General features: G+C 37.1%; 1 protein-coding gene and 1 non-coding gene across 2 annotated transcripts; one reads left to right on the top strand and one right to left on the bottom strand.

The window, feature by feature from the left end:
* Positions 1 to 13,444: 13,444 nt before the first annotated feature.
* Positions 13,445 to 13,551, top strand: LOC118490829. Its single transcript, XR_004890054.1, has one exon. It is a non-coding gene; the product is annotated as a small nucleolar RNA R71 (small nucleolar RNA).
* A 4,993-nt stretch (positions 13,552 to 18,544) lies between these two features.
* On the bottom strand, positions 18,545 to 18,919 carry LOC110931545 (formin-like protein 14). Its single transcript, XM_022174931.1, has one exon. It carries the CDS (start codon positions 18,917 to 18,919, stop codon positions 18,545 to 18,547), a length of 375 nt encoding a protein of 124 aa, XP_022030623.1.
* Between the last annotated feature and the right edge of the window lie 6,178 nt (positions 18,920 to 25,097).

Raw genomic sequence — 25,097 nt, 5'->3', positions numbered from 1 at the left:
CTCTAAGTTGGAGTTCATACTTCATACCTGAGGGTAAATAGGATCAAATCTTGCGGGGACCTTCTGTAAGTATTCTTTCGTGCTTTTCTTTCGTTTTAGCGTTAAAGTCAAACTGTGTTTGACTTTCTGCATTGACCAGTTTATGGTCAATGCGAAGTTCGTTTGAACTTCATAACGTGAGCGTAATCACGATGGTTATAGTCCCTAGTGACTATACCTACTGATTACCACGTTATCTAGGCTCAGTGACGAGTCGTAGTTTCGGCCAAAATGCGTATTCTTACATATTTTGTAACCAAACCTATTTTTAAACTTTGTTAAACATGTTTTAACATGTTTAACTCGTCACTCTTATAATTGTACTTGTCTAGGGTTGTAAAGGTAAGCGATCTAAACAATCGCTTATGCTTTCGAACCCGACCCATTTGGTCGATCATTAGGATCCGACCAAACACTTTAGGTAACCATAGTTGTATAGGGAATAACCTTCCGAGGTTATACCTTATGGTCACTTCGTTTAAGTAGTTGTATGATAGGTAGTTTATATGCCTTTGGAAAATTACCAAAATACCCTTTTTGCGCTAAAATTCATTTTAAGCATAAGTAACATAACTTTTGACATCTAAACTGATTTGGCAAAAATATTAAACATGTTAAGGCATATCTTACTTGTCATAGGGCTAGTTAGGTGGTCCGAACGCGTTTTACGCGAATGACGCGTTAAAGTAGCATAAGCTACTTAAACGGGTCGTAACGGGTCAAAAGCACTTAGGATAGGTTTCGTTTTAGTATATAGGCTTTGTTAAACCATATTACATAAGTTCCCACACTTATTTGGTTTACAAACCCTCGTACTACCCGATCCTCCGATAGGTCCGTTTATTAATGTAGATACCTATATTAGGTGCCGTTTGAATCCATGATCTTCTAACTTTGCTTGGTGGATTGAGCAATCTCAAGTGAGTACATAGTCCCCTCTTTTACTGTTTTTCAAACATTTTGGGGTGAAACACATGTGCCTACTTGTTACTTTCATGCTTTTCATGTTTTCATATCATATACTTGCTATGTTCATTAGTACACTATTAGTACATGATTTCATTATGTTTTTGCTATGTATGTCCATTATGTGCATACTTAGTATATCGTTTTACATGACATTTTATGCTATGTATGTTTGCTTAGCGCATACTTAGTACATTTTATTTACATTACATTTCACGCTATGTATGTCCATTTAGTGCATACCTAGTGCATTGTTTTACATCACATGCTATGTATGTTCATCATACTTAGTACATTTGATTTACATTACCTTTTCATGCTGTGTATGTTCATCATACTAGTACATTGTTTTACATCACATCACATGCTATGTATGTTCATTTAGTTCATACTTAGTACATTCACATCACATCACATGCTTACATTTTGGTATGACATTTGGTTTGTTTAAATGGGACAATATACATTCATTAACATTGATCACGCCGTTCGTTAGTAGGTAGTGGTACCATAGGAATTGACAACTCCCGTTCCTGACATCCTAGGTATGTTTGGGTGGAAGGAATGACCGGATTCGATATACATTTACACACATAGACCTTTAAATTCGTTTAGGGGTTTATCGTCACAGTCGCAAGGCTTGAATGTATGCATTTTCACAACACCGCATAGATGTTTGTATCAGTATAGCATGCATTTCCACAAAACATAACTTTGATTTAAACCAAGTTTTACTTCAATACTATGTTTTGTGCATTTTACCTATGGTTTAGTTGATGCATTTCACTAGCCATACATATCATTTTGGTTACACATTACATGATTTACATTTGACACATAAACATTTTTGACATTGGTTATACATTACATGATTTACATCTCGACATAAACATTTTGACATATTATTCAATACATTTGGCAATTGGTTTAAACATAGACGTCTTACATTGGTGGTTTGTTTGGGTAAGTGATTTAAGTAACGAGACGTGTGTAATATGATACAAGCATGGTGGATACGCCGTTGGTACTTCCTATATATAAGTGTTTGTATGATATTACATATCGCAGCGTTGTTTAAATCATTTCAGTTTAGACATATAACATATTTTTCACAAGACATTGTTTTACAAACAACTTATTTTATATAAACTCATTTTTTCTTGGTTATTCATTTAACCTTACATTACTCTTTTACATATCATCTACCTTATCATCGTTTTTCAAATGATTTATAAAACAAAAACATTTTACAAGGATCATGACTGACTTTTGTTAAACAACTTTTTTTTCTAAACTTATAAGTCATGAATCCTAAATCAATAAAACCTATGTACCCGCCGGCATTTTTATGCTGGCGTACCTATTTTCACATGTGTTTCAGGAGATGATGCATAGGATTGGTCAAGATACACATAGGCGGACTTGGGCCTTAGTGACAATAATAGACGCAAGACTAGTTAATTATGTTATACATCTTTGTTTGTTAAGACATTGTAACTCATTTAATCAATAAAACAAATTTCAATTTTTCCATGTGTTATGAAACAATGATTCTGTTACAACACTCCCCAACGATTCCGCCACGTTTTGTTGTTTTACGTGGTCGGGGTGTGACAGAAAAGTTGGTATCAGAGCTCATGGTTATAGGGAATTAGGTTATTAGTAATGCTTTGACCTAGTCTATAACCATCCTAGGACCCTAACGCGAGTTTACTTGCGTTTAGTCATAAAACAATACCGTTACCTATGCTTAGGCGACAACCACAACAAGAACATAAATTTCAAAACCACTTTGAAAAGCAATCATTTGTTCGAGGATGATTGATTATAAGGTTTTGAACCCTCTAAGTCTTCAAATCTCGTCAAAGTTTGGGTCTTATAATGTGAACACATGCAAACTGGAAGGGTGAACGCCTGTACTCTGAGTTTTCTGTCTAAGGCTAGAGTGTTCGTACAAATCCGCAGTATCGGACCAGTCACTCTTACCTGGGAACTCTTGGGGTGAGTGTTCACTTATAGGCAAGCATGTCTTCAGCGATACATTATTATGACCCGCTTGCTTTGATTTGTCACCGTCTCATTTGTTTGCCTTAGGTAACAAACAAATCATCGCAATTCGTATGCATTGCCTTTCTGTTTTGTTTATCCGATAACATTTCATTTGTTGCTTCCTATGTCTTTCATTTTCTTCTAGAATGTCTCTTCATCTCAACAACGGTCAAATGTCCGAGCAAACAGCCAAATTTGCCCAGCAAATAGGCGAAGTGATACTGAAGTCTGTGGATCTAGGCATTGCCATGTCTCGTCTCAAATATGGAGCCACTCAAGAGTCACCGAAGGAAGCAGAAGTCAGGCCTGCACCAAAATCAAGAAAGCGTAAGGCTTCAAAGAAACCCGCAGCAGTTACACCTAATCAAGCGGGACCTAGCCAGGTAGTGACGCCACCAGCTAGGAAGCCGTACTTGGGAGCTGCCCCATGGTGCAAGCGACGCAACCGTCATCATTTAAACCTCATACCCTGCTCCAAAGGTACCTACTGTGGACGGTTGGGACATTTGATTAACATATGCCGCTTTGCTATCCAAAACAAAGCTGTTGCAAACCTTGCTGCTACCCAACTCCAAGTCAACCCTACTCAAGCTCGTTTCCCGTCTGTTACTTGCTACAACTGTGGTGAGACGAGCCATTTCAGGAACAAATGCCCGAAGATTGTCAATGCAAATCCAACCCTTGGATAAGCATTTGGCCGAGCAAAAGATGTTGCTGTCTTATGCCTTTGTTTCTTTTGTTTTCTTGTATTGTGAAACAATCTGTTTTGTTCATAAATAAAAGTCGTTGTTTGCAATTCTGATATACAAATGTAGTTACATGTGTATATGGTATTTCCCTATGATACCTACATCAAGGAACTATGCTCTTTACAAACTACTCTTGTGATTCTCCCTTTCAAGTGATCGCTCATGACTTCCTCAAAAATTTTAAGTACTCGTTTCATTCTAGGAGACAAAGTACAAGAAATAAAACGAAACTTTGAATAATCGTGCTTTTTGCGCATTTGTGCCTTTGAATCCTTGGTTAGATAACTAAGGATATTTTCAAATCTTATACCCATTACGTTCTGATTTATTAACATGCATAACATAAGTTTTCAAAACAACCTTCATGATTTCAAAAACATTTTATATATAGTTCAAAAATATTTTTAATATAGTGTATTTACTTAACATATCAAATGCATGATTTCAAAAACATTGCCTATATTTTCAAAAACAACCTTCATGAATTCAAAATGTTATTAATACAGTATAATTACTTATATCAAGTGCATGATTTCAAAAGCATCATTCATATTTTCAAAAACCTTATACATAATTTCAAAATTCATCTCGCATGATTTTAAAACATTTTTATAAATATACCTACCTAATACACCTACTTTATGATTTCAAAAGTATTATATATAAGGTTTCCAAAAACATTGAACACATATTAGAACCCTATGCATAGTTTTCAAAGTATTTTCCTCATACATTGACTTAACCTTCAAATTCCGCTTCATATGTCGCTTTGGCATATCTAGCATCTCAACTGCATAAGCATTTTTACTTCATGTTTTAACTTAAGCACATCCAGTGCAAGGTTTCAAAATATCTTCAATTCCCAAAATCCATATGGGATCTTTTTATCTTCACAATTAGATCCTTGTGGATAATTGTCATTCAAATCAGAATCCTTAATTGGATTCCTTATGTACCTTAATTCGAACATTTCGGTTCCTTACAATCGAAATCGAAATCGAATTTCCTCTTTAAGATCTTTCTATCTTCATAGTTAGATTCTTGATAATGTTTAAAGTACCAAATGAAATCCACAGAATGGATTCCTATTGTGCTTTAAATACTTGTGCGCAATTAGCAAAATGATAACAAATTTAAAATCAAGTTAAACAATTATGTGATTATGTGTTTATGCATTTTGTGTTTTCTTTTATGCATTTTGTGTTTTTGTATACTCTGGATATTCGTTATCCAAATCCTCGTAGAACCTTTCATATCTTTATATGAGAGATTCGTAGTAGGATATTCAAAAAGGTACTACCTTAAATCCTTATTGGGCTTCTACGTGATAGTCAAGACCCTTGGATTATATAGTACCATTCCATGATTCAAAAGAGACCCTTTTGAGTGGTCTAGTCAAAAGATTGATTCAGAATCTGGTTACGAATGACATGTGATGATATAAGCTGAAAAGACTCCTTGGTGGTCTAGTGATCATTTATTGACTCAATTAAAAAGGATCCCAGTATGGTCTAGTCACACTCATCACAGGTTTGTTCATTTGGTTTCCCTACACATTATAAAATACACTGTGCAAACTATGCAAGGAATTACGTAATTATGGACGCGTATATAATTATGAAATTCAGTGCACAGAAACCACAGTAAGACTTATTATGTGTAAGAACCGATAGTGAAAACCATAACAAAATGTGAACAATGTAATAGAGGTACGGTGGATGCACCAATAACACTTTATATACTTGTATATAAGTGTCCCTCTCACATTTCAAGCATAATGTTATTTAAAGTTACTAGAAGTTCAGGACTCTAACCAGTGTTGTTCGATCTTTTCAACCACATATTTCAAGCTCTCAGAAGTTTCCTCTAAGATAAATTTCGTGATGAAATTTCCTGAAGTAGGGGAAACTGTGACACCTGTGTCACTTCAACCATCTAACAAATACCAAACCAATGAAATATTGTGTTTCATACTTGGGATTTGTATAAATATGTGTATCATTTGCACATATCAATTCTTGTTCGATTTCGGGCTTTAAATCGCTTTCTGGAAGGTTATACGCGCACTGATGCGTAAATATAACCAGTTTAATGCAACAAACACTCCGGAATAGTGACATAGGCTTAACATACCTCAAATAACCTTTACACAACTTAGAAATAAGTTTTGGAAGGTTTGGTGTGCCGAAATCAAGTTAATTCGCTTACAGGGACTAAAATTGACAAACTGCGAAAGTATGCAGATTCGTACTGTAAAGAACATTCCGAAACTTGATCATAAGTTAAACATACCCTAAATATCCTTTACGTAGCTTAGAAATAGGCTTTGAGGGGTTCGGTATGCTAAAATAAACTTATTTGATCAATAGAGACTAAAAACGTCAAAAGTGCATAAGTTTGCATTTTCGCACATATCTTACGTCCTGAATACATCCGGACATCCAAAAATTTATGTAATCATTAAAATATTTTATTTTAGTGTTTGGCATAAGAAAAATTCCATTCGTCGCGTAATTTGGATCGTTTTTGTGTTCATTACGATTTCTGTCGTAATTAACCGAACAACACAACCGTACGACCAAACGAACCGACATCCGAGATGTTTTTGAGCATATTTTAAGTTCCCTATACTTTAATTTTATTTTAGAGCCTTGAAATGGGGTTAACGGGGCTTAAAAGTGCAAAAAAAATCAAGTTTTACAAGTGCAGGGACCATTTTTGAAATTTCTGACAGATACATTGAACTTGGTCCACTTTTGAGATTTGATGGTTTTAACCCATGGTTTTGCAATACCATGGGATAATATTCAATGGTTTTTATTATACCATGGACTCATTCTAGGGGCTCCCATGGGTTTACAAAACCATAGGCACATGTGTACGGTTAAGATTAAAGCACGTTATTCGACGAATGATCTTAACGGTTCCATGAAATCTATAAATACCCCTCCATTCTCATTTGCAAAACCCACATTTGAATCTAATTTTGGCCCTCTAAGTTGGAGTTCATACTTCATACCTGAGGGTAAATCGGATCAAATCTTGCGGGGACCTTCTGTAAGTATTCTTTCGTGCTTTTCTTTCGTTTTAGCGTTAAAGTCAAACTGTGTTTGACTTTCTGCATTGACCAGTTTATGGTCAATGAGAAGTTCGTTTGAACTTCATAACGTGAGCGTAATCACGATGGTTATAGTCCCTAGTGACTATACCTACTGATTACCACGTTATCTAGGCTCAGTGATGAGTCGTAGTTTCGGCCAAAATGCGTATTCTTACGTATTTTGTAACCAAACTACTTTTGGGTATCAAGACCCTTTGTCTTGATACCAAACCTGTTTTTAAACTCTGTTAAACATGTTTAACTCGTCACTTTTAGAATTGTGCTTGTCTAGGGTCGTAAAGGTAAGCGATCTAAACAATCGCTTATGCTTTCGAACCCGACCCATTTGGTCGATCATTAGGATCCGACCAAACACTTTAGGTAACCATAGTTGTATAGGGAATAACCTTCCGAAGTTATACCTTATGGTCACTTTGTTTAAGTAGTTGTATGATAGGTAGTTTATACGCCTTTGGAAAATTACCAAAATACCCTTTTTGCGCCAAAATTCATTTTAAGCATAAGTAACATAAATTTTGACATCTAAACTGATTTGGCAACAATATTAAACATGTTAAGGCATATCTTACTTGTCATTGGGCAAGTTAGGCGGTCCGAACGCGTTTTACGCGAATGACGCGTTAAAGTAGCATAAGCTACCTAAACGGGTCGTAACGGGTCAAAAGCACTTAGGATAGGTTTCGTTTTAGTATATAGGCTTTGTTAAACCATATTACATAAGTTCCCACAGTTATTTGGTTTACAAACCCTCGTACTACCCGATCCTCCGATAGATCCGTATATTAATGTAGATACCTATATTAGGTGTCGTTTGAATCCGTGATCTTCTAGCTTTGCTTGTGGATATCTAAAATCTATTGAGCAATCTCAAGTGAGTACATAGTCCCCTCTTTTACTGTTTTTCAAACATTTTGGGGTGAAACACATGTGCCTACTTGTTACTTTCACGCTTTTCATGTTTTCATATCATATACTTGCTATGTTCATTAGTACACTATTAGTACATGATTTCATTATGTTTTTGCTATGTATGTCCATTGTGTGCATACTTAGTACATCGTTTTACATGACATTTTATGCTATGTATGTTCGCTTAGCGCATACTTAGTACATTTTATTTACATTACATTTCACGCTATGTATGTCCATTTAGTGCATACCTAGTGCATTGTTTTACAGCACATGCTATGTATATTCATCATACTTAGTACATTTGATTTACATTACCTTTTCATGTTATGTATGTTCATCATACTAGTACATTGTTTTACATCACATCACATGCTATGTATGTTCATTTAGTTCATACTTAGTACATTCACATCACATCACATGCTTACATTTTGGTATGACATTTGGTTTGTTTAGATGGGACAATATACATTCATTAACATTGATCACGCCGTGCGTTAGTAGGTAGTGGTACCATAGGAATTGACAACTCCCGTTCCTGACATCCTAGGTATGTTTGGGTGGAAGGAATGACCGAATTCGATATACATTTACACAGATAGACCTTTAAATTCGTTTAGGGGTTTATCGCCACAGTCGCAAGGCTTGAATGTATGCATTTTCACAACACCGCATAGATGTTTGTATCAGTATAGCATGCATTTCCACAAAACATAACTTTGATTTAAACCAAGTTTTACTTCAATACTTTGTTTTGTGCATTTTACCTATGGTTTAGTTGATGCATTTCACTAGCCATACATATCATTTTGGTTACACATTACATGATTTACATTTGACACATAAACATTTTTGACATTGGTTATACATTACATGATTTACATCTTGACATAAACATTTTGACATATTATTCAATACATTTGGCAATTGGTTTAAACATAGACGTCTTACATTGGTGGTTTGTTTGGGTAAGTGATTTAAGTAACGAGGCGTGTGTAATATGATACAAGCATGGTGGATACGCCGTTGGTACTTCCTATATATAAGTGTTTGTATGATATTACATATCGCAGCATTGTTTAAATCATTTCAGTTTAGACATATAACATATTTTTCACAAGACATTGTTTTACAAACAACTTATTTTATATAAACTCATTTTTACTTGGTTATTCATTTAACCTTACATTACTCTTTTACATATCATCTACCTTATCATCGCTTTTCAAATGATTTATAAAACAAAAACATTTTACAAGGATCATGACTGACTTTTGTTAAACAACTTTTTTTTCTAAACTTATAAGTCATGAATCCTAAATCAATAAAACCTATGTACTCACCGGCATTTTTATGCCGACGTACCTATTTTCACATGTGTTTCAGGAGATGATGCATAGGATTGGTCAAGATACACATAGGCGGACTTGGGCCTTAGTGACAATAACAGACGCAAGACTAGTTAATTATGTTATACATCTTTGTTTGTTAAGACATTGTAACTCATTTAATCAATAAAACAAAATTTCAATTTTTCCATGTGTTATGAAACAATGATTCTGTTACAACACTCCCCGACGATTCTGCCACGTTTTGTTGTTTTACGTGGTCGGGGTGTGACACCCGTGTCCACCCGTCTTCTCTTTCTTCATTTAATGCAGTTTGTCCGCATTAGTTGACCACGTCCCCGTGTCCGCTGGGCACGACCCCGTGTGCCGAAGCGTATCTGTACTATCAAGATTTTCCTAGATTCTGGGAATCTTAGAGTTGACCACGACCCGTGTCCCCTGGACACGCCCCCGTGGTGGGTGATAGAAGCTTCTACAACTTTGTCTTTTCTGCAGACACTTGGGCATGCCCCCGTGCTCATTGAGCACGGGGCGTGTTCAGCCTTCTGTTCTCTTGTTTTTGCTTGGGAACATGCTGTCGGGGGGTTGGGCATGCCTCGTTTATTCCTTTTCTTGTATTTATGTTAGATTTAGTTGTCTTTTTGCTTCTTTTGTTCATTTGAGCTCATTTAATCCTGAAAATACAAAAGGAAGACAAAAACACATTTTTTCCAACATTAGTACTAAAAAAGGGTTAGTTTTATGCCACATTTGATGTAATTTATATGTTGCATTTTACGCACATCAGGCTTTAAAGGCCATGAGAAAGGCTGGTGAAGGAAAAAACACTTTGTATCTTGGGCAAGTGTTTGGAACCAAATGGGATGGGTAGAAGAGAAGGTTTTGGGCTTGTCATAGAGTGTAGGGATTTCCAAGATTCTTTATTAAGTTTTATTTTTAATTATTTACAATTCTATTCGTCATGATTTATTTAAAACATTACATAAGATAAATTACTTATTAGGGCATAACATGCTTTTTTTTTAAATTCCATTTATATACAAGTTCACATACCTCACGGGGGATCACTCAACACTCGGCCGAAGATGTATTTTAGTGAATCACCCGAGAGCGGCATGGAACTTATTCCTACCATAAGCTTTCCAAGCAATCAATCATCCTCTTTTTTAACTATACACCTTTGTAAATATCAAGAGGACTTTTGGGGGAAGGGTTAGGCTTGAGTTAAAGGTAGGTGGTTGGGTTAGTGGTTAGTAGAAAAGGCCGAAAGGCGTAAAAAGCGTCGGTTTTTCGTAAGACTTTATTTTTATGACTTTTTATTTAATGAAGCATTTCTTCAAACAAAGTTCTTTTTGATAAACTTGTTTGTTTATTTCTTTTGGCTTCATCATCATTTTTTTTCTGATAAGGAAGTCATAAGAAAAACCGAGCTTTGTTATTAAAATAAAGGGTTTAAAATGAAAAAGGGTTTTGGTGGGTAAAAGGGTGTTTGTTTTGGGTTAAGAAATGAAAAGGTTTAGACTCAAAGGGGTTAACTAGGGGGATTTTAGGTAGGTGGTAAAAAAAAGAAAATAATGGTGTTGAAATAAAAAGTGTTAGTCCTAATGCCTCCATCATTTACTTACTTGGGTTTTAGTTGGTAAGGACCGGGAATGTATCGTCATGGCAAGTTCTAGGGTCGTAAGAACTAAGCGGCTATTCACACAAGAAACAAAAAATGAGCATTTAGTTTAAAGATGTATATTTGTATGCTCAATAAAGGCTCAAAACTCACTTTTTTGTGGGAATGGGTTTTTATGTGATCAAGTATATATAATCAAATTTTAAATAGATTTGTCATGCCGTTTCATAATTTTCTTATGGTGTTTTTTTATCACGACGCTGTCGGTTGTAAATTTGTAAAAATATAACTTTTTTTAGAACTTGAAATTCCCAAATTAAACCTAGACAAGTAAAAAAATGAAAATTTTTTGAAAAAAAATTGGGGTGTTCAGTGGTTCCAATAGAGTTTTGTGTAAGGCTTGTAATTAGGACTTGCAAGATTCAAGGTTTTAGCATCCCCCCCCCCCCCCACACTTAAATTACACATTGTCCTCAATGTGTCCCAAAAATAAGTTTTTAGGTTGATTGAATGTGTAAAAAGATGTGAAAAAGTAAAAATTTATGTTACTGGGCGTCTGGACACGGCCCCATGGTGTCCGGGCACGGCCCCGTGTTTAGATCGCCAGTAACTGAAAATAAAAGAAAAGTAACAGAAGGCTGGACACGGGGGCCTGTTCAGTGAGCACGCCCCATGTCCAGGTACTTGAACTGGGCATTTTTCTGCAGATGGTTGAACACGGGGCGTGTTGGATGAGCACGGCCCCGTGCTGAACTTGCTGTAATGAAGAAAAATTATCGGGTGGCCCTATTTTTGTGTCTGGGGTGTTGGTTCAAGTTTCCCTTGGTATCCTTCACCATCCCGAGTATGTTTTATTCCTGAAAATTAAAACTAAACTAGAAAGAATAAAAATTAATCTAAACTAAACTAAGGATAGTTCCGCGGAATGCCTCCGTGGTGCGCCACGTTTATAAGGGTCCTTGGCTAGACCCAAAGCCTGGTCATATGTTACCCAAGTGGGATGTTTTGCATCCCATGCTGCACCGTCGGAGAGCATCATCTCGAGTCTATGACCTTCATGTAGTTGACCGGGTCATCGTCTTCTACTCTCTTTCCAACTCCAAACTTCATTTCCTTGTCCCCAATCCTCAATGTTAGTGTTCCACCATTCATGTCTACCACTGCGTGGGCCGTAGCTAGGAATGGCCTTCCTAAGATGAGTGGTACTTCGGTATCTTCCTCCATATCTAGTATGACAAAGTCGGTCGGGAAGACAAATTCGCCGACTTTGACCAATAGATTTTCAGCGACACCTTGTGGATATTTGACGGACCTATCGGCGAGTTGTATGCTCATTTTTATCGGGCTTGTTTTCCCTAGGCCAAGTCGGTTGAACAATGATGCGGGCATGAGGTTGATGCTAGCCCCGAGGTCGGCTAGTGCATTGTGAATGGGGGATTCCCCAATCGAACAAGGATTTGTGAAGCTTCCAGGGTCAATCTTCTTTTGCGGGAGTTTATTGAGTAGCAAGGCGGAGCATTCTTCGCTTAAATTAACTAATTGCAATGATTCAGTTTTCCTTTTATGAGTGAGGAAGTCCCTCATAAGTTTTGAATATCTAGGCATTTGAGTTAGGACTTTGATAAATGGAACATTAACATGCAATTGTTTTAGCAAATTTTCGAACTTTGTGAATTGCTCATCGGTCTTTTGGCGAATTAACCGACCGGGGTACGGAACCGGAGGATTCTTGGTGGGCTCTTGATTTGGTGGAGAAGCCTTATCTTGTTGGGGCTTGGGTGGAGTTGTGGTTTGGCTAGATCGGCTTCTTTCGGTTGGAGGTAATGGAGCCTCCTCGGGACCCACGGTACGGTTTCTCAATGTGATGAGATGCACTTGCGCCTTTGGGTTGGTTTCGGTATTACTTGGTAACGCGCCTTGTGGTCTCTCGGAGAAATTTTGAGCTAGTTGATATAATTGTTTTTCAATGTTTTGAATACTAGCTTGTTGATTTCTAAAATTCGATTCTAATTGTTGAAATCGATCCGAGTTTTTCTGTTCAGTGTCGGAGATGAGGCAAGATACGGTATCTTCAAGCCTTTCTCGTCCCCCTTGTTGTTGAGAGAAATTTTGTGACTCGTTTCTTGGTTGTTGAAAGTTTGTTCGTTGGTTTAGATTTTGTTGGTTACTACTATTGACGGGTTCTCTCCAACCAAGGTTAGGGTGGTTACGCCATCCTTGGTTGTAGGTACCCGTTGGAGGACCCGACGGCCTAGGTCTATTATCAATGTAGTTTACCGATTTTGTTTGATTATCTACTTCTTTCATACAACTCCAATTTTCATGTGGTTCACCACACCCCTCACAAGCCATAACCGAGGCCGTTTTTACCATCTCTAGCTTTTCGATTTTTGGAGATAGGGCCTCGATTTGAGCTTGTAAAGAAGTGCTTTCATCAACCTTATGGACGCCTGGGGCATTAGATTTATTGCCTGGGGAAGTGTGCCACTGAAAATTGGTTTGAGCAATTTCCTCAATTTGATTATATATTTCATTTGGGCGACGATTACCTAAAAGTCCCCCGGAGCTAGAGTCAAGTGTTTGTCTTGTGTGTGGCAACAACCCATTATAGAAAGTGGATACTTGTTGCCATACCGCAAGACCGTGATGAGGACACTTTCTTAGTAGCTCCTTGAACCTTTCCCAAGTTTCATATAAGGATTCCCCATCCTCTTGTGAATATGTATTAATTTCAGTCATTAATTTAGCCGTTTTAGCAGGAGGGAAATACTTATATAGAAACTTTTGGGCTAGTTCATCCCAGGTGTTTACCGAGCCAACTGGGAGGGTATTAAGCCAAGCCTTAACTCAGTCTTTTAGTGAAAATGGAAACATTCGAAGGCGGATGGCGTCGTTAGATGCTCCATTGATCCGAAAGGTATCACATATTTCCATGAAATTAGTAATATGTAGATGGGGATCCTTGTCCGCAAGCCCATGGAAGGTTGCGGAGTTTTGAAGCATTTGTATCAAATGCGGCCAAAGTTCGAAGTTGTTGGCTTCGACATTCGGTGCATTGATAGTGGCGCCGAGATTACCTACGGTGGGTCGTAGGTAATCCATGAGGGTACATTGGTCCGCCATTGGAAGTGGGTCCCCCGAAACTTTTTCTTGGTTTTTAGCTTTAAGTCTTCTTCTTAGAAAGCGTTCGGGTTCGTCTAGGGGTTCTTTTATGTCTCTACTAGAACTGGAGCTCATACACCGCGTGGAAAGTTCAGATGTGGCGCCTGGGTTCCAAGTCTTGCAATAAAATCAAAAAGAACGTTGGTCAGAAGCTTCACCACGGCCCCGTGCTCAGATAAACACGGCCCGTGGTCGGAGATACAGTGATTGTTTTCCGAATCCCTGTTATCGGGGAGTTCGACACGGCCCCGTGTTGCACCGACACGGCCCCGTGCTCAACTCTCTGTAACTCGGAAAATAAAAACTACCAGTAACAATGCTGGGCACGGCCCGTGTCCGACCAGGCACGGCCCGTGCTGAGCTCTGCAGAAGCTGAAAAATTAAGAAAAATCCTAAAAAAATAGAAAAATTAGAAAAAAACGAATAGGCCTTTGATTCCTAACTTTCTTAAAATCCTTGTGTCCCCGGCAACGGCGCCAACAACTTGATGCGCGTGTGGTGTTATAGGTTTTTATGTATATTTTTAGCCCTTTTTACACGTTAATTAAGTTTTAAATTTATAAAACACGATATTTTACTAACACCAAACACACATATGGGCAAGTGCACCCATCGTGAGCGTAGTATAGTGTTGGTAAGATACCGAGGTCGTCCAAGGACACAAGAGTTTTTAATACCGATTTATCCTCAACGTCTAATCAAATAAAAAGTTTAGAAAAAGGTTTTAAACTAGAATATAAAAACTTAAAAATGCTGAAAAATAAAAATAAAAGTAAAAGTAAAAACAGATAGACAAGATGAATCACTTGGATCCGACTCGTGTTTAGTGTAACCTTTGATTATTTTCGCACTTTTGCACTTTTTAAGAGATTATCTTAGTTATAGTAGTAGGCCTCTCTTTTGAAGGTGACGTTACCCTCAACCCAGTAGTTTGAGTCAGTAAGGATACAATCCTAAAGGGTTGGATTACTGAAAGATAATTAATTAAGTTATTAATGCGTAATGTGGTAGGCCCCTCTTTTGAAGGTGATGTTACCCTCGGCTAAGTAGTTTGAGTCATCAGGGATACAATCCTAAATAGTCGGGTTAAAGTTTTAATAGTAGTTTACATATGAGGGGATCAAGGAGTTCAGACCCCTGCCATCCAATACCAGTGGGTATTGAAGGAGGTCCTACTAAAGTTGACCCAGGTCCTTGCAGGATCTATACACTGAACAAGGCAAGACTCTTACCAAACCATTCCCTTAACCCCCGACCAGGTAGCTAACATATCTCCATATAGACCGTGGAAATATGAATGGTGAAAATCTTTTATTTTATATAGACAGTAAAATAATGCCAAGACACCACGGACAAATGATAAGGAAGATTCACCTTCAACATAAGAAACTAGTTATTAAAGTCATTAATACATAACCAAATAAAAAGTGCAAAAAGATAAAAAATAAAAAGTATTACACTAGACACTTGTCTTCACCAAGTGATGTAAGACACTTAGGCAAACATGACCTTTGATTGTCAAGAACTCTTACGATCAATCTTGGATCCCGAGACTACTCACACACTCTATGATGGATGATGGTGGTGGATGTGGGTTGTGATGGTGGTGGTGGGTGGGTGAAGTGTGAGAGAGGTGGTTTGCCAAGGGATGGTTTGCAAATGAGCCAAGCACCCCTATTTATAGCTTGCACAGAAGCCCGGACACGGCCCCGTGTCCATTGGGCATGGCCCCGTGTCCACCTGTCTTCTCTTTCTTCATTAAATGCAGTTTGTCCGCATTAGTTGACCACGCCCCGTGTCCGCTGGGCACAACCCCGTGTGCCGAAGCGTATCTGTACTATCAAGATTTTCCTAGATTCTGTGACCCTTAGAGTTGACCACGGCCCCGTGACCGCTGGACACGCCCCCGTGGTGGGTGATAGAAGCTTCTACAACTTTGTCTTTTCTGCAGACACTTGGGCACGCGCCCGTGCTCATTGAGCACGGGGCGTGTTCAGCCTTCTGTTCTCTTGTTTTTGCTTGGGAAGATGCTGTCGGGGGGTCGGGCATGCCACGTTTATTCCTTTTCTTGTATTTATGTTAGATTTAGCTGCCTTTTTGCTTCTTTTGTTCATTTGAGCTCATTTAATCCTGCAAATACAAAAGGAAGACAAAAACACACTTTTTCCAACATTAGTACTAAAAAAGGGTTAGTTTTATGCCACATTTGATGTAATTTATATGTTGCATTTTGTGCACATCGGGCTTTAAAGGCCATGAGAAAAGATGGTGAAGGAAAAAACACTTTGTATCTTGGGCAAGTGTTTGGAACCAAAGAAGAAGCCAAAAAACTGATCAAGACACATGCAGTTGAAACTAGGAGGCAAATTAGGATTATCAAGGATGACATGCAGAGGGTAAGAGCTGTTTGTTGGGGTGATATCCCACAGTTTGCTGAAGATGGTAGCATACAAAACAGTGTTGGGATTAGTATGACACAAGGTTTAAAAGTTAAAGGAGTGTGTGGAAGGTGTAGGGGTACTGGACATAATAGCAGGACATGTACTAAACCACAATTTGAAAAAGGACATAATGTGAAAAATAAAGAAGTTGGGGTTATGTTAAGGGTTTTGATCATTTTGGTTGTTTTGTTTTCATATTGGTCTCGTACAGGTCATTAGCTTAAACAGTTTGTGCATTTGGCCATTGTCAGGTCATTAGCTATAGCAGTTTGTGCATTTGGTCGTTTTGTTTTCATATTGGTATCGTACAGGTAATTAGCTACAATAGTTTGTGCTTTTGGCTATTGTGCATATTGTGCATTTGGCCATTGTGCATATTGTGCTTTTGGCCATTGTGCATATCGTACAGGTAATCAGCCGCAACATAATCTACAAGACCATTTCATTCCATTGCCATTACTAAACAAAAGTCAGTACATTATAGCTACAACAGTTGATCTCATTGACGGAATACAAAAACATAGACACAAAAGAAGACCCAGCTGCAAATCAGGTATTTCTTCCAACTTCTTGCTTTTTCTTCTAGTCTTCTTCTTTCTTCTTCATATTCGTTCTTGAACTTCAACAAATCGGGTATGATGTCCATGCAAGTTTGACACATTTTTGGTGGTTCAATCCACATAAAAAACCCACATTTTCAATTCTGAAACAATGAAATGAAACAAAAAAAAACCCACTTATCTTCATGCTTGTTCTTGCAAGTTCAGTACATAAAAAACCCAAATTTTTGAACACTTACCTTGTCGTGGCATCCATAGAACTTACGGCCTGGATTTTTGGAGGTTTTTGATGTTTGAATCGCTGCTTCCTTTCAACACCCACAAAACACCATTATCGACCTAAAGAAGAAGATGCAGATGATAAGAGAGAGAGCTTATGAAACCCTAAAATAATTGAAGAAGATGCATACAGTGGTTAAATAGGGGGCGATAAATAGAGTAAAAACTTCAAATGACAATTATACCCTTGCATTAAATAAACCTAACTAAGTAAATTAACTCAGTTTGGTGGAAAGGACATAAAGTGATACAAAACATGTGTTTTTTTGGACATAAATTGAAACTAAAAGTTTTAAAGGGCATGTTTCAAAATTCAGTGCAAACATAAAGGACAAAAAGTGAAATTTTCTCTAAATTAAATGAAAAAGGAGTGTATAAGACATTATATTATATATATTATATTATATAGATTGATTTCGAGCAACAATGAATAGTAATTTTATTTTTATAATAATATATAGTTTTTTATTATTTTATTATTTAATATATTGTAATAGTTTATTATTATATTTACTTTTAATAACATATTTTCCTTTTTTTAAACATCTATTTCCTTTACCTTTTTTTAATAATTGTTTTTTAACATACATTAATTTATCGATTAATTTGATACTTCTTTAATAAGTTACGTTTATAACTTTTTTTGAAAAACTTAAGTATGTAGTTGTGCTTGATTTCTTTCCCTGGCATTCCGTTATAAGTTTTGTTAAAACGATGTAATACTCAAAATAAAGTATTTATTTGGTATCATAAAACGGTACAATGATAAACAACATGCTTTATTTTCAAATCATGTTTGTTTTACATTATCATTTGTTTGCTTTCTCCGCAACGCGTGATATAAAAAACTAGTTTTAAATTAAAACACATGATGTACATTGGTTGAAGCACACAAAAAGATTAAAAACAAAGAAAAAAGGTTTTTTTTTTAACGGATGTAACAGTTTTGAACGGGTAAAGCCCTTGTTGGCGACCAAACCACCAAGAGCACTATGCTCCCTTGGTGCCCTTCCCGTGAATTTCCTTACCTCATCCCATGAACAATTCAAGGGCGCATGTATGGAGAAAACCTAAAACCTTCTCTCCATTTGTAACACTGCTTAGAGTCTGTTTGGTATGAGGTAATGGAATGGACGAGTAAATGTAATGGACGAGGTAATGGAATGGATAAGGTAATGGAATTAATCATTACCATTCCATGTCTTGTTTGGTTACCATGTGAGAATGGAATGGACCATTACTTTTTGTTGTTTGGTATGCGGGAAAAGACGAAGGAATAAAATCGGATGGCGGTGGTCAATGATGGGCGGCGATGGTAGGTGGTGATAGGTGGCAGTTGTAGTGGTGGCGGTGGGTGGAGACGGCGACGGGTGGTGACAGCGGTGGAAGTGGTGGGTGACGGCGAAGGTGGGTGGCGGCGGTGGTTAGAGGTGGTAGCGGTGGCGATGGTGGTGGAAGGTGGTTAGCGGTTGTGGCAGTGGGTTTTGGTGGTAATTGACAGCGATGGTGGAGGTGGGTGGCGACGGTGGCGTTGATCGGAGGTGGAAGCGGCAATGGTGGCGGCGATGATCGAAGGTGGGTGGTGGCGGTGATCGAAGGTAACAACGACGATGGTGGATGGCAGGGATGGAGGTGGGTGGCAACAACGACGATGGTGGGTGACAGCGGCATATGACAGTGGTGGTTGGGGTGGAAACAGTAGTGGGTTGTGGTGTTGTTAATGAAGGGTGAAGAGAGAATGGAATGGAAAAAGAACAGGGGGAGAGATGGAATGATTTTGAGGGAATGAAATGTGGCGGGTATCATCGAGGCTCTTTTAAAGAGCGCAATCTAACTCGGCCTGCCTTAAACACTGATTATATTTGGCACTATTATTATTATTATTATGTAAATATTTAGTAATTATATACTTAAATATTAAGATAATATTTAATTTAAATACTTTTTAGTTATAAAAATATAAATAGTATATGTAGGTTTTTTGGAGAGTGCAATCGAACCTAGTCTGACCCGAAACTGTTTTGCCCCTTAAAATAAGATGATACTTGATTTAAATAGTATTTAGTTAAAAAAATATAGAGACTTAATGCAAATTTAAATCTTAATTTAAAGTTTTATAAGTAAGATTTAGTTTAAATATATTTAGATATAAAATTATAAACAGTAAATTTAGCTCATCTGGATAATGCAATATAACCCGAAATTGTTTTATTCTTTTAAATAAGATAATACTTAATTTTAATTTAAATATGTAAAACCCTTGCTTAATTAACTAAAAATTTATAGAAAATTTGTAATTATGCATTCATAATGCAATTATCAGACCATACGTCGTTGTATGGTCATTAAAAATTTACACCATTTTAAAAGGATCACTACATTTTAACAATGTTCGGTTTGATAAATAACTAAACCAAAAATGCTGAAGCTTAAACTTTTGATCATGTTTGATTCTTCATTAAGCTTGATCGTCACCTGATGCTTCAAACCATTACCTATATTTCATAAATCATGAAATACGTTAGTTGCAAGGAGTTTATAACGTAACTAATTAAGCCTAAATACCAAAAATAACAAAACAACAAATTTTCCAAATGATTGTAAAACATTTGCTTACATATTTAGCCCAAGATCCTTAACCCGGATTCTTAGCTTTTATGAATTACGCATTTGGTACCCAATTCGCGCATATAAAGTATTTGTCCCGTTTCAAGATTTGTGTACCAAACATCAAATCTTGCTTATTCTTTTCATACATGGTATTTCCGCACTAAGACTTCCATTTATTTTCCACCAAAGCTATATTTGTGGTGAATTATTTTAATGAAAGCATTATATGCCGATTCTACCCTCTGGATTGACAATCTATGAAAATGACCCGTTAGGCGGCATTTAACTAAAAAAAAATTACGTCTTTCATTTTTATACCACCGAAGGGGTCCACCGAAATATAAAAATCCATTTTAAAACCACCCCCAGGGGTCATTTGCCCGATTTGCTATCCAGGGTCGTTTTAGTCAAGTTTTAGTCCTTTTAACTACGAAGGACATTTTAAAAGCTTGTTTTGACCAAGTGGGCACTTTTAACTCATGTTCTATTTAAAATCATTGTGTTCCTAAGAACATAATATTTCCAATTTAAATTATTAGATTTACCTGACTTTAGGTAATCCAATGTCCATCCATGACTCGTTTAACTCTCATCGGACCCTAAGTCCTCATTGAGAGTTTGACCCATTACACATACCTGGCTCAGGTCATAGCGTTGACCTGTTTTAATACTTGTATTATTAGTTACTAATTAAAAGAAATGCAAGCCATATGCTAATCTTCCTGCAAGCACAAAACTCGACAAGCAACCATTAGTAATTATTGTCTAATGGTGATAACATCACCATTTGACCCGTTTGGCCTAAATGACCATTTTACCCGCCTCTTAACTTATCCTTATTGCATTGGGACGATCAAACAATATGTATTGTGAGATGGTATTTATTTACCATCTCACCCATTTAGCTCGTTTCGGTTTGCATCATATGATCATATTACTTAATCGTCGTTTCATTATTCATTTGACTCATTATAACTTACGCATAGGGTGTCTTTCAAAACTCATTATTTATCCGTCAACTCGTGACCATATTACCATTTTACCCTTTTTACCCTGTATGGTTTACACAATAAGGTAACTTTTTAAAACTCCTTGTTTATTCGTCAACACATGACCAAATTACCATTTTACCCATTTTACCCATTATGGTTTACACCATAGGGTAACTTTTCAAAACTCCTTGTTTATTCGTCAACACGCGACCAAATTACCATTTTACCCTTTTCACCATCAGATATGGTTTCTTAACATTTTCACTTGTTTTGATCCATATCGATTCACGTCTTACCCTTTCCACCATCAAATCTGACATATTTTCATTATGTCTAACGAAATTAAGCATACATATGCACTCAATTTCATTTTTGGATCATAATCCAACAATCTAATTGCAAGTATTCTACTTGTCTCAAGTTATGACTTTCACCAATCTAGGTTTTTAAACATACCTTATGATCCCCTTGTATAGGTGATCGTTAATATGCGTTCATGCACTGATTTGGGTCTCGAATTGATATTCAATTTGGTGGATTAAGCTTGAACAAGGGTTTTACTCCTTGTTCTTTCTCCTGATATTTAATCAACTAGGTTAATTATTCCTAGTTGCCTACTTCCCGCTAATTATCAATAAACCTGATAATTCAATCTACTAAGTTCAGGGGTGCTACAACCCGACTTAGATCACGTACCGATAGCCTCGGTCTTTTTATAAACTTTATTCAAAAAGACATTCATCTATCTTTTATTTAACATTAAGTTTATTTGATTAAATCTTAATGTTTACCGCGTTAGTTTTTACCAATAGCGGTATCTTACCCGCTCTTCAATAATAACATAGTTTAATTACCGAACCCGTTTTTTGGGTGTTACAAAATACTATGTAGTTATAACGATACAAATAGTAAATGTAATTGAATGGATATTTCTTAGAACATTCTTACCCTGACAGTAGAGACCCAAATCTGCGCTTGACTGAGGTTCTATCTGAACAAGAGAGATGAACTTGTTGAAACACGACGCTTGGTTAGGTGGGATGGGAACGCATGAACACTTCAATTGTAGTATTTAATCACGCAATAAAGTAGAGGAGTAGCATCCATATTGAAATACCAAGATTGCCCCCTTTGGTGTCTTAAACTTAAGAGAAAATAGCAATTCAACCCCTTTAAAATCGCTTGCACTTTCTTGTACATTTTGCTATAAATTTTGAACTAATGACAAAGTTACATTTTTGTCCATCAAATTTGCTTTAGATAGTTATATAGATAATACTTAATTTAAATACTATTTAGTTATAACAATGCAAATAGTAAACGTAAATTTTAAATCTTAATTTAAAGTATTATAAATAAGATATAATTTAAATTGTATTTAGTTATAAAAATATAAGCAGTAAATGTAGCTCATTTGGAGAGCACAGTCTAACCCGATATTCCTTAAACATTGGTCTGATCCGGAAATGTTTTAACCCTTTAAATAAGGTAATACTTATTTTAAATACTATCTAATTATAAAAATATAAATACCAAATGCAAATTTAAATCTTAATTTCAATATATGTATATTTTAAATAGTATTGTAACACCCTTATCGATATTTAACGTATTTCTTACAGGATAAATTACACTTTTCGTCCTTTATGTTTGTATCAGATTGCATTGGATAGCCTTTAACTTTAATAATTACAGTCACAATCCTTTATTTGCAAAACTCATTACACATTTCATCCTTTTACACTAACCAAGTTAAAATTTTATGTTAAGTCAGATCATGTGCACCTCATGTGAGGGCATTTATGTCATTTTACCACTGTCTATCTCAACTAGCTCTCTCTTTCCCTCCTCTCCAACAAACCACCAAATCCACCCACCAACACCTACCACTCACCCACCGCCAACATTTAACTGCCTCAAAATTTAGCAGTAGCCAACTCTAAAAGTGTAATTTACCCGAATAAATATCTGCAACAATAATTCTACCTAACACACCATTGTTCTTAAATTCTCAGAAAAAAAACTCATTGCGTTTAACAATCATTCGGTGAATACCTGATGTGTGTAAAATGCAACATATAAAACACATCATTTAAGGCATAAAACTAACCCTTTTTAAGTACTAATGTTGGAAAAAGAGTGTTTTTGTCTTCCTTTTGTATTTTCAGGATGAAATGAGCTCAAAATCACAAAAGAAGCAAAAAGACTACTAAATCTACCATAAATACAAGAAAAGGAACAAAAGTGAACTGCCCGGACCCTCAACGGCACCTCCCAAGACAAAGAGAAGAGAAACAGGGACTGAACACGCCCCGTGTCCAGCGAACACGGGGGCGTGCCCAGGAAGCAGCAGAAAAGACAAACCAGTAGAAGCTTCCATTGCTCACCACGGGGCCGTGCCCAGCGGACACGGGGGCGTGTTGAAAGTACAGCAGGCGCATTAATTGTAATTCGCAATTACAATTAATGAAGAGAGAGAATGTCAGACGGGCACGGGGCCGTGTTCAGCGAACACGGGGCCGTGTCCAGCGTTCTGTTCAGCCTATAAATAGAGGAGCTTGGCTTCATTCTCTCTCATCCCTTGGCACACCACCTCTCTCACACTTCATCCACCACCCACCACCACCATAACACCATCATCCACCACCATCATCCATTGTCCATCATAGAGTGTGTGAGTCGTCTCGGGATCCAAGATTGATCGTAAGAGTTCTTGACAATCAAGGCCATGTTTGCCTAAGTCTCTTACATCACTTGGTGAAGACAAGTGTTTAGTATAATACTTTTTATTTTTAATCTTTTGCACTTTTTATTTGGTTTTGTATTAATGACTTTAATAACTAGTTACTTATGTTGAAGGTGATCTTTCCTTATCGTTTGTCCGTGGTGTCTTGGCATTATTTTACTGTCTATATAAAATAAAAGATTTTCACCATTCATATCTCCACGGTCTATATGGAGGTATGTTGGCTACCTGGTCGGGGGTTAAGGGAACGGTTTGGTAAAGGTCTTGCCCTTGTTCAGCGTTTAGAGGTCCTGCTTGGGACCTGGGTCAAATTTAGTAGGATCTCCTTCAATGCCCATAGGTATTGGATGGCGGGGATCCAAACTCTTTGACCCCCTCATAAGCTAACTACTATTAATACTATAACCCGGCTATTTAGGACTGTATCCCTGCTGACTCAGACTACTTAGCCGAGGGTAACGTCACCGCCAAAAGCGGGGCCTACCATAATTTGCATTAATAACTTAATTCATTATCTTTCAATAATCCAACCCTTTAGGATTGTATCCTTGCTGACTCAAACTACTGGGTTGAGGGTAACGTCACCTCCGAAAAAGGGGCCTACTACAATAACTAAGATAATCTCTTAAACAAGTGCAAAAGTGCGAAAATAATCAAAGGTTATACTAATACACGTGTCGAATCCAAGTGATTCATCTTGTCTATCTGTTTTTATTTTATTTTATTTTTCAGCATTTAGTTAGTTTTTATTTTTCTTAGTTTAAAACATTTTTTTAACTTTTTGATTTGATTAGACGTTGAGGATAAACCGGTATTAAAAGCTCTTGTGTCCTTGGACGACCTCGGTATCTTACCAACACTATACTACGTCCACGATGGGTGCACTTGCCCATATGTGTGTTTAGTGTTAGTAAATATCGTGTTTTATAAATTTAAAACTTGGCTAAAAGTGTAAAAAGGGCTTAAAAATATATCTAAAATTATATTACACTACACGCACATCAAGTTTTTGGCGCCGTTGCCGGGGACACAAGGATTTTAAGAAAGTTAGGAATCAACGGCCTAATCATCTTTTTATTTTTCTTTAATTTTTTAGGATTTTTTTTAGATTTTTCAGCTTCTGCAGAGCTCAGCACGGGGCCGTGCCCGCTGAACACGCCCCCGTGCCCAATCATTGGAACTGGCAATCCTGTTTTATATCAGACAGTAGGCTGAACACGGGGCCGTGTCCACTCAACACGCCCCCGTGCCCAAGATTCAGTTGCTGAAAACAGAACCGTTTGATCCCGGCGGTTGGTAACTTCTGATACAAACATGAGTAATAGTGATTCTTTTTACTTTCGGCACTCTTATGGTTTGTGGTGTCAAATATGTGGAGGCGAACACGAGGAATTAAAATGTTTCTTCCTCACTTATAGGCCACACTATATAGACCCACCAATTCCTTGTAGCCTTAAGAGGGGCGAAAGTAAAAATAAACACTATTTCTCCCTCGAATGCG

Source organism: Helianthus annuus, chromosome 3, assembly GCF_002127325.2.
Source record: "Helianthus annuus cultivar XRQ/B chromosome 3, HanXRQr2.0-SUNRISE, whole genome shotgun sequence".
In the NCBI taxonomy this organism is placed as follows: domain Eukaryota; kingdom Viridiplantae; phylum Streptophyta; class Magnoliopsida; order Asterales; family Asteraceae; genus Helianthus; species Helianthus annuus.
This window is presented reverse-complemented; position numbering and strand designations above follow the sequence as displayed.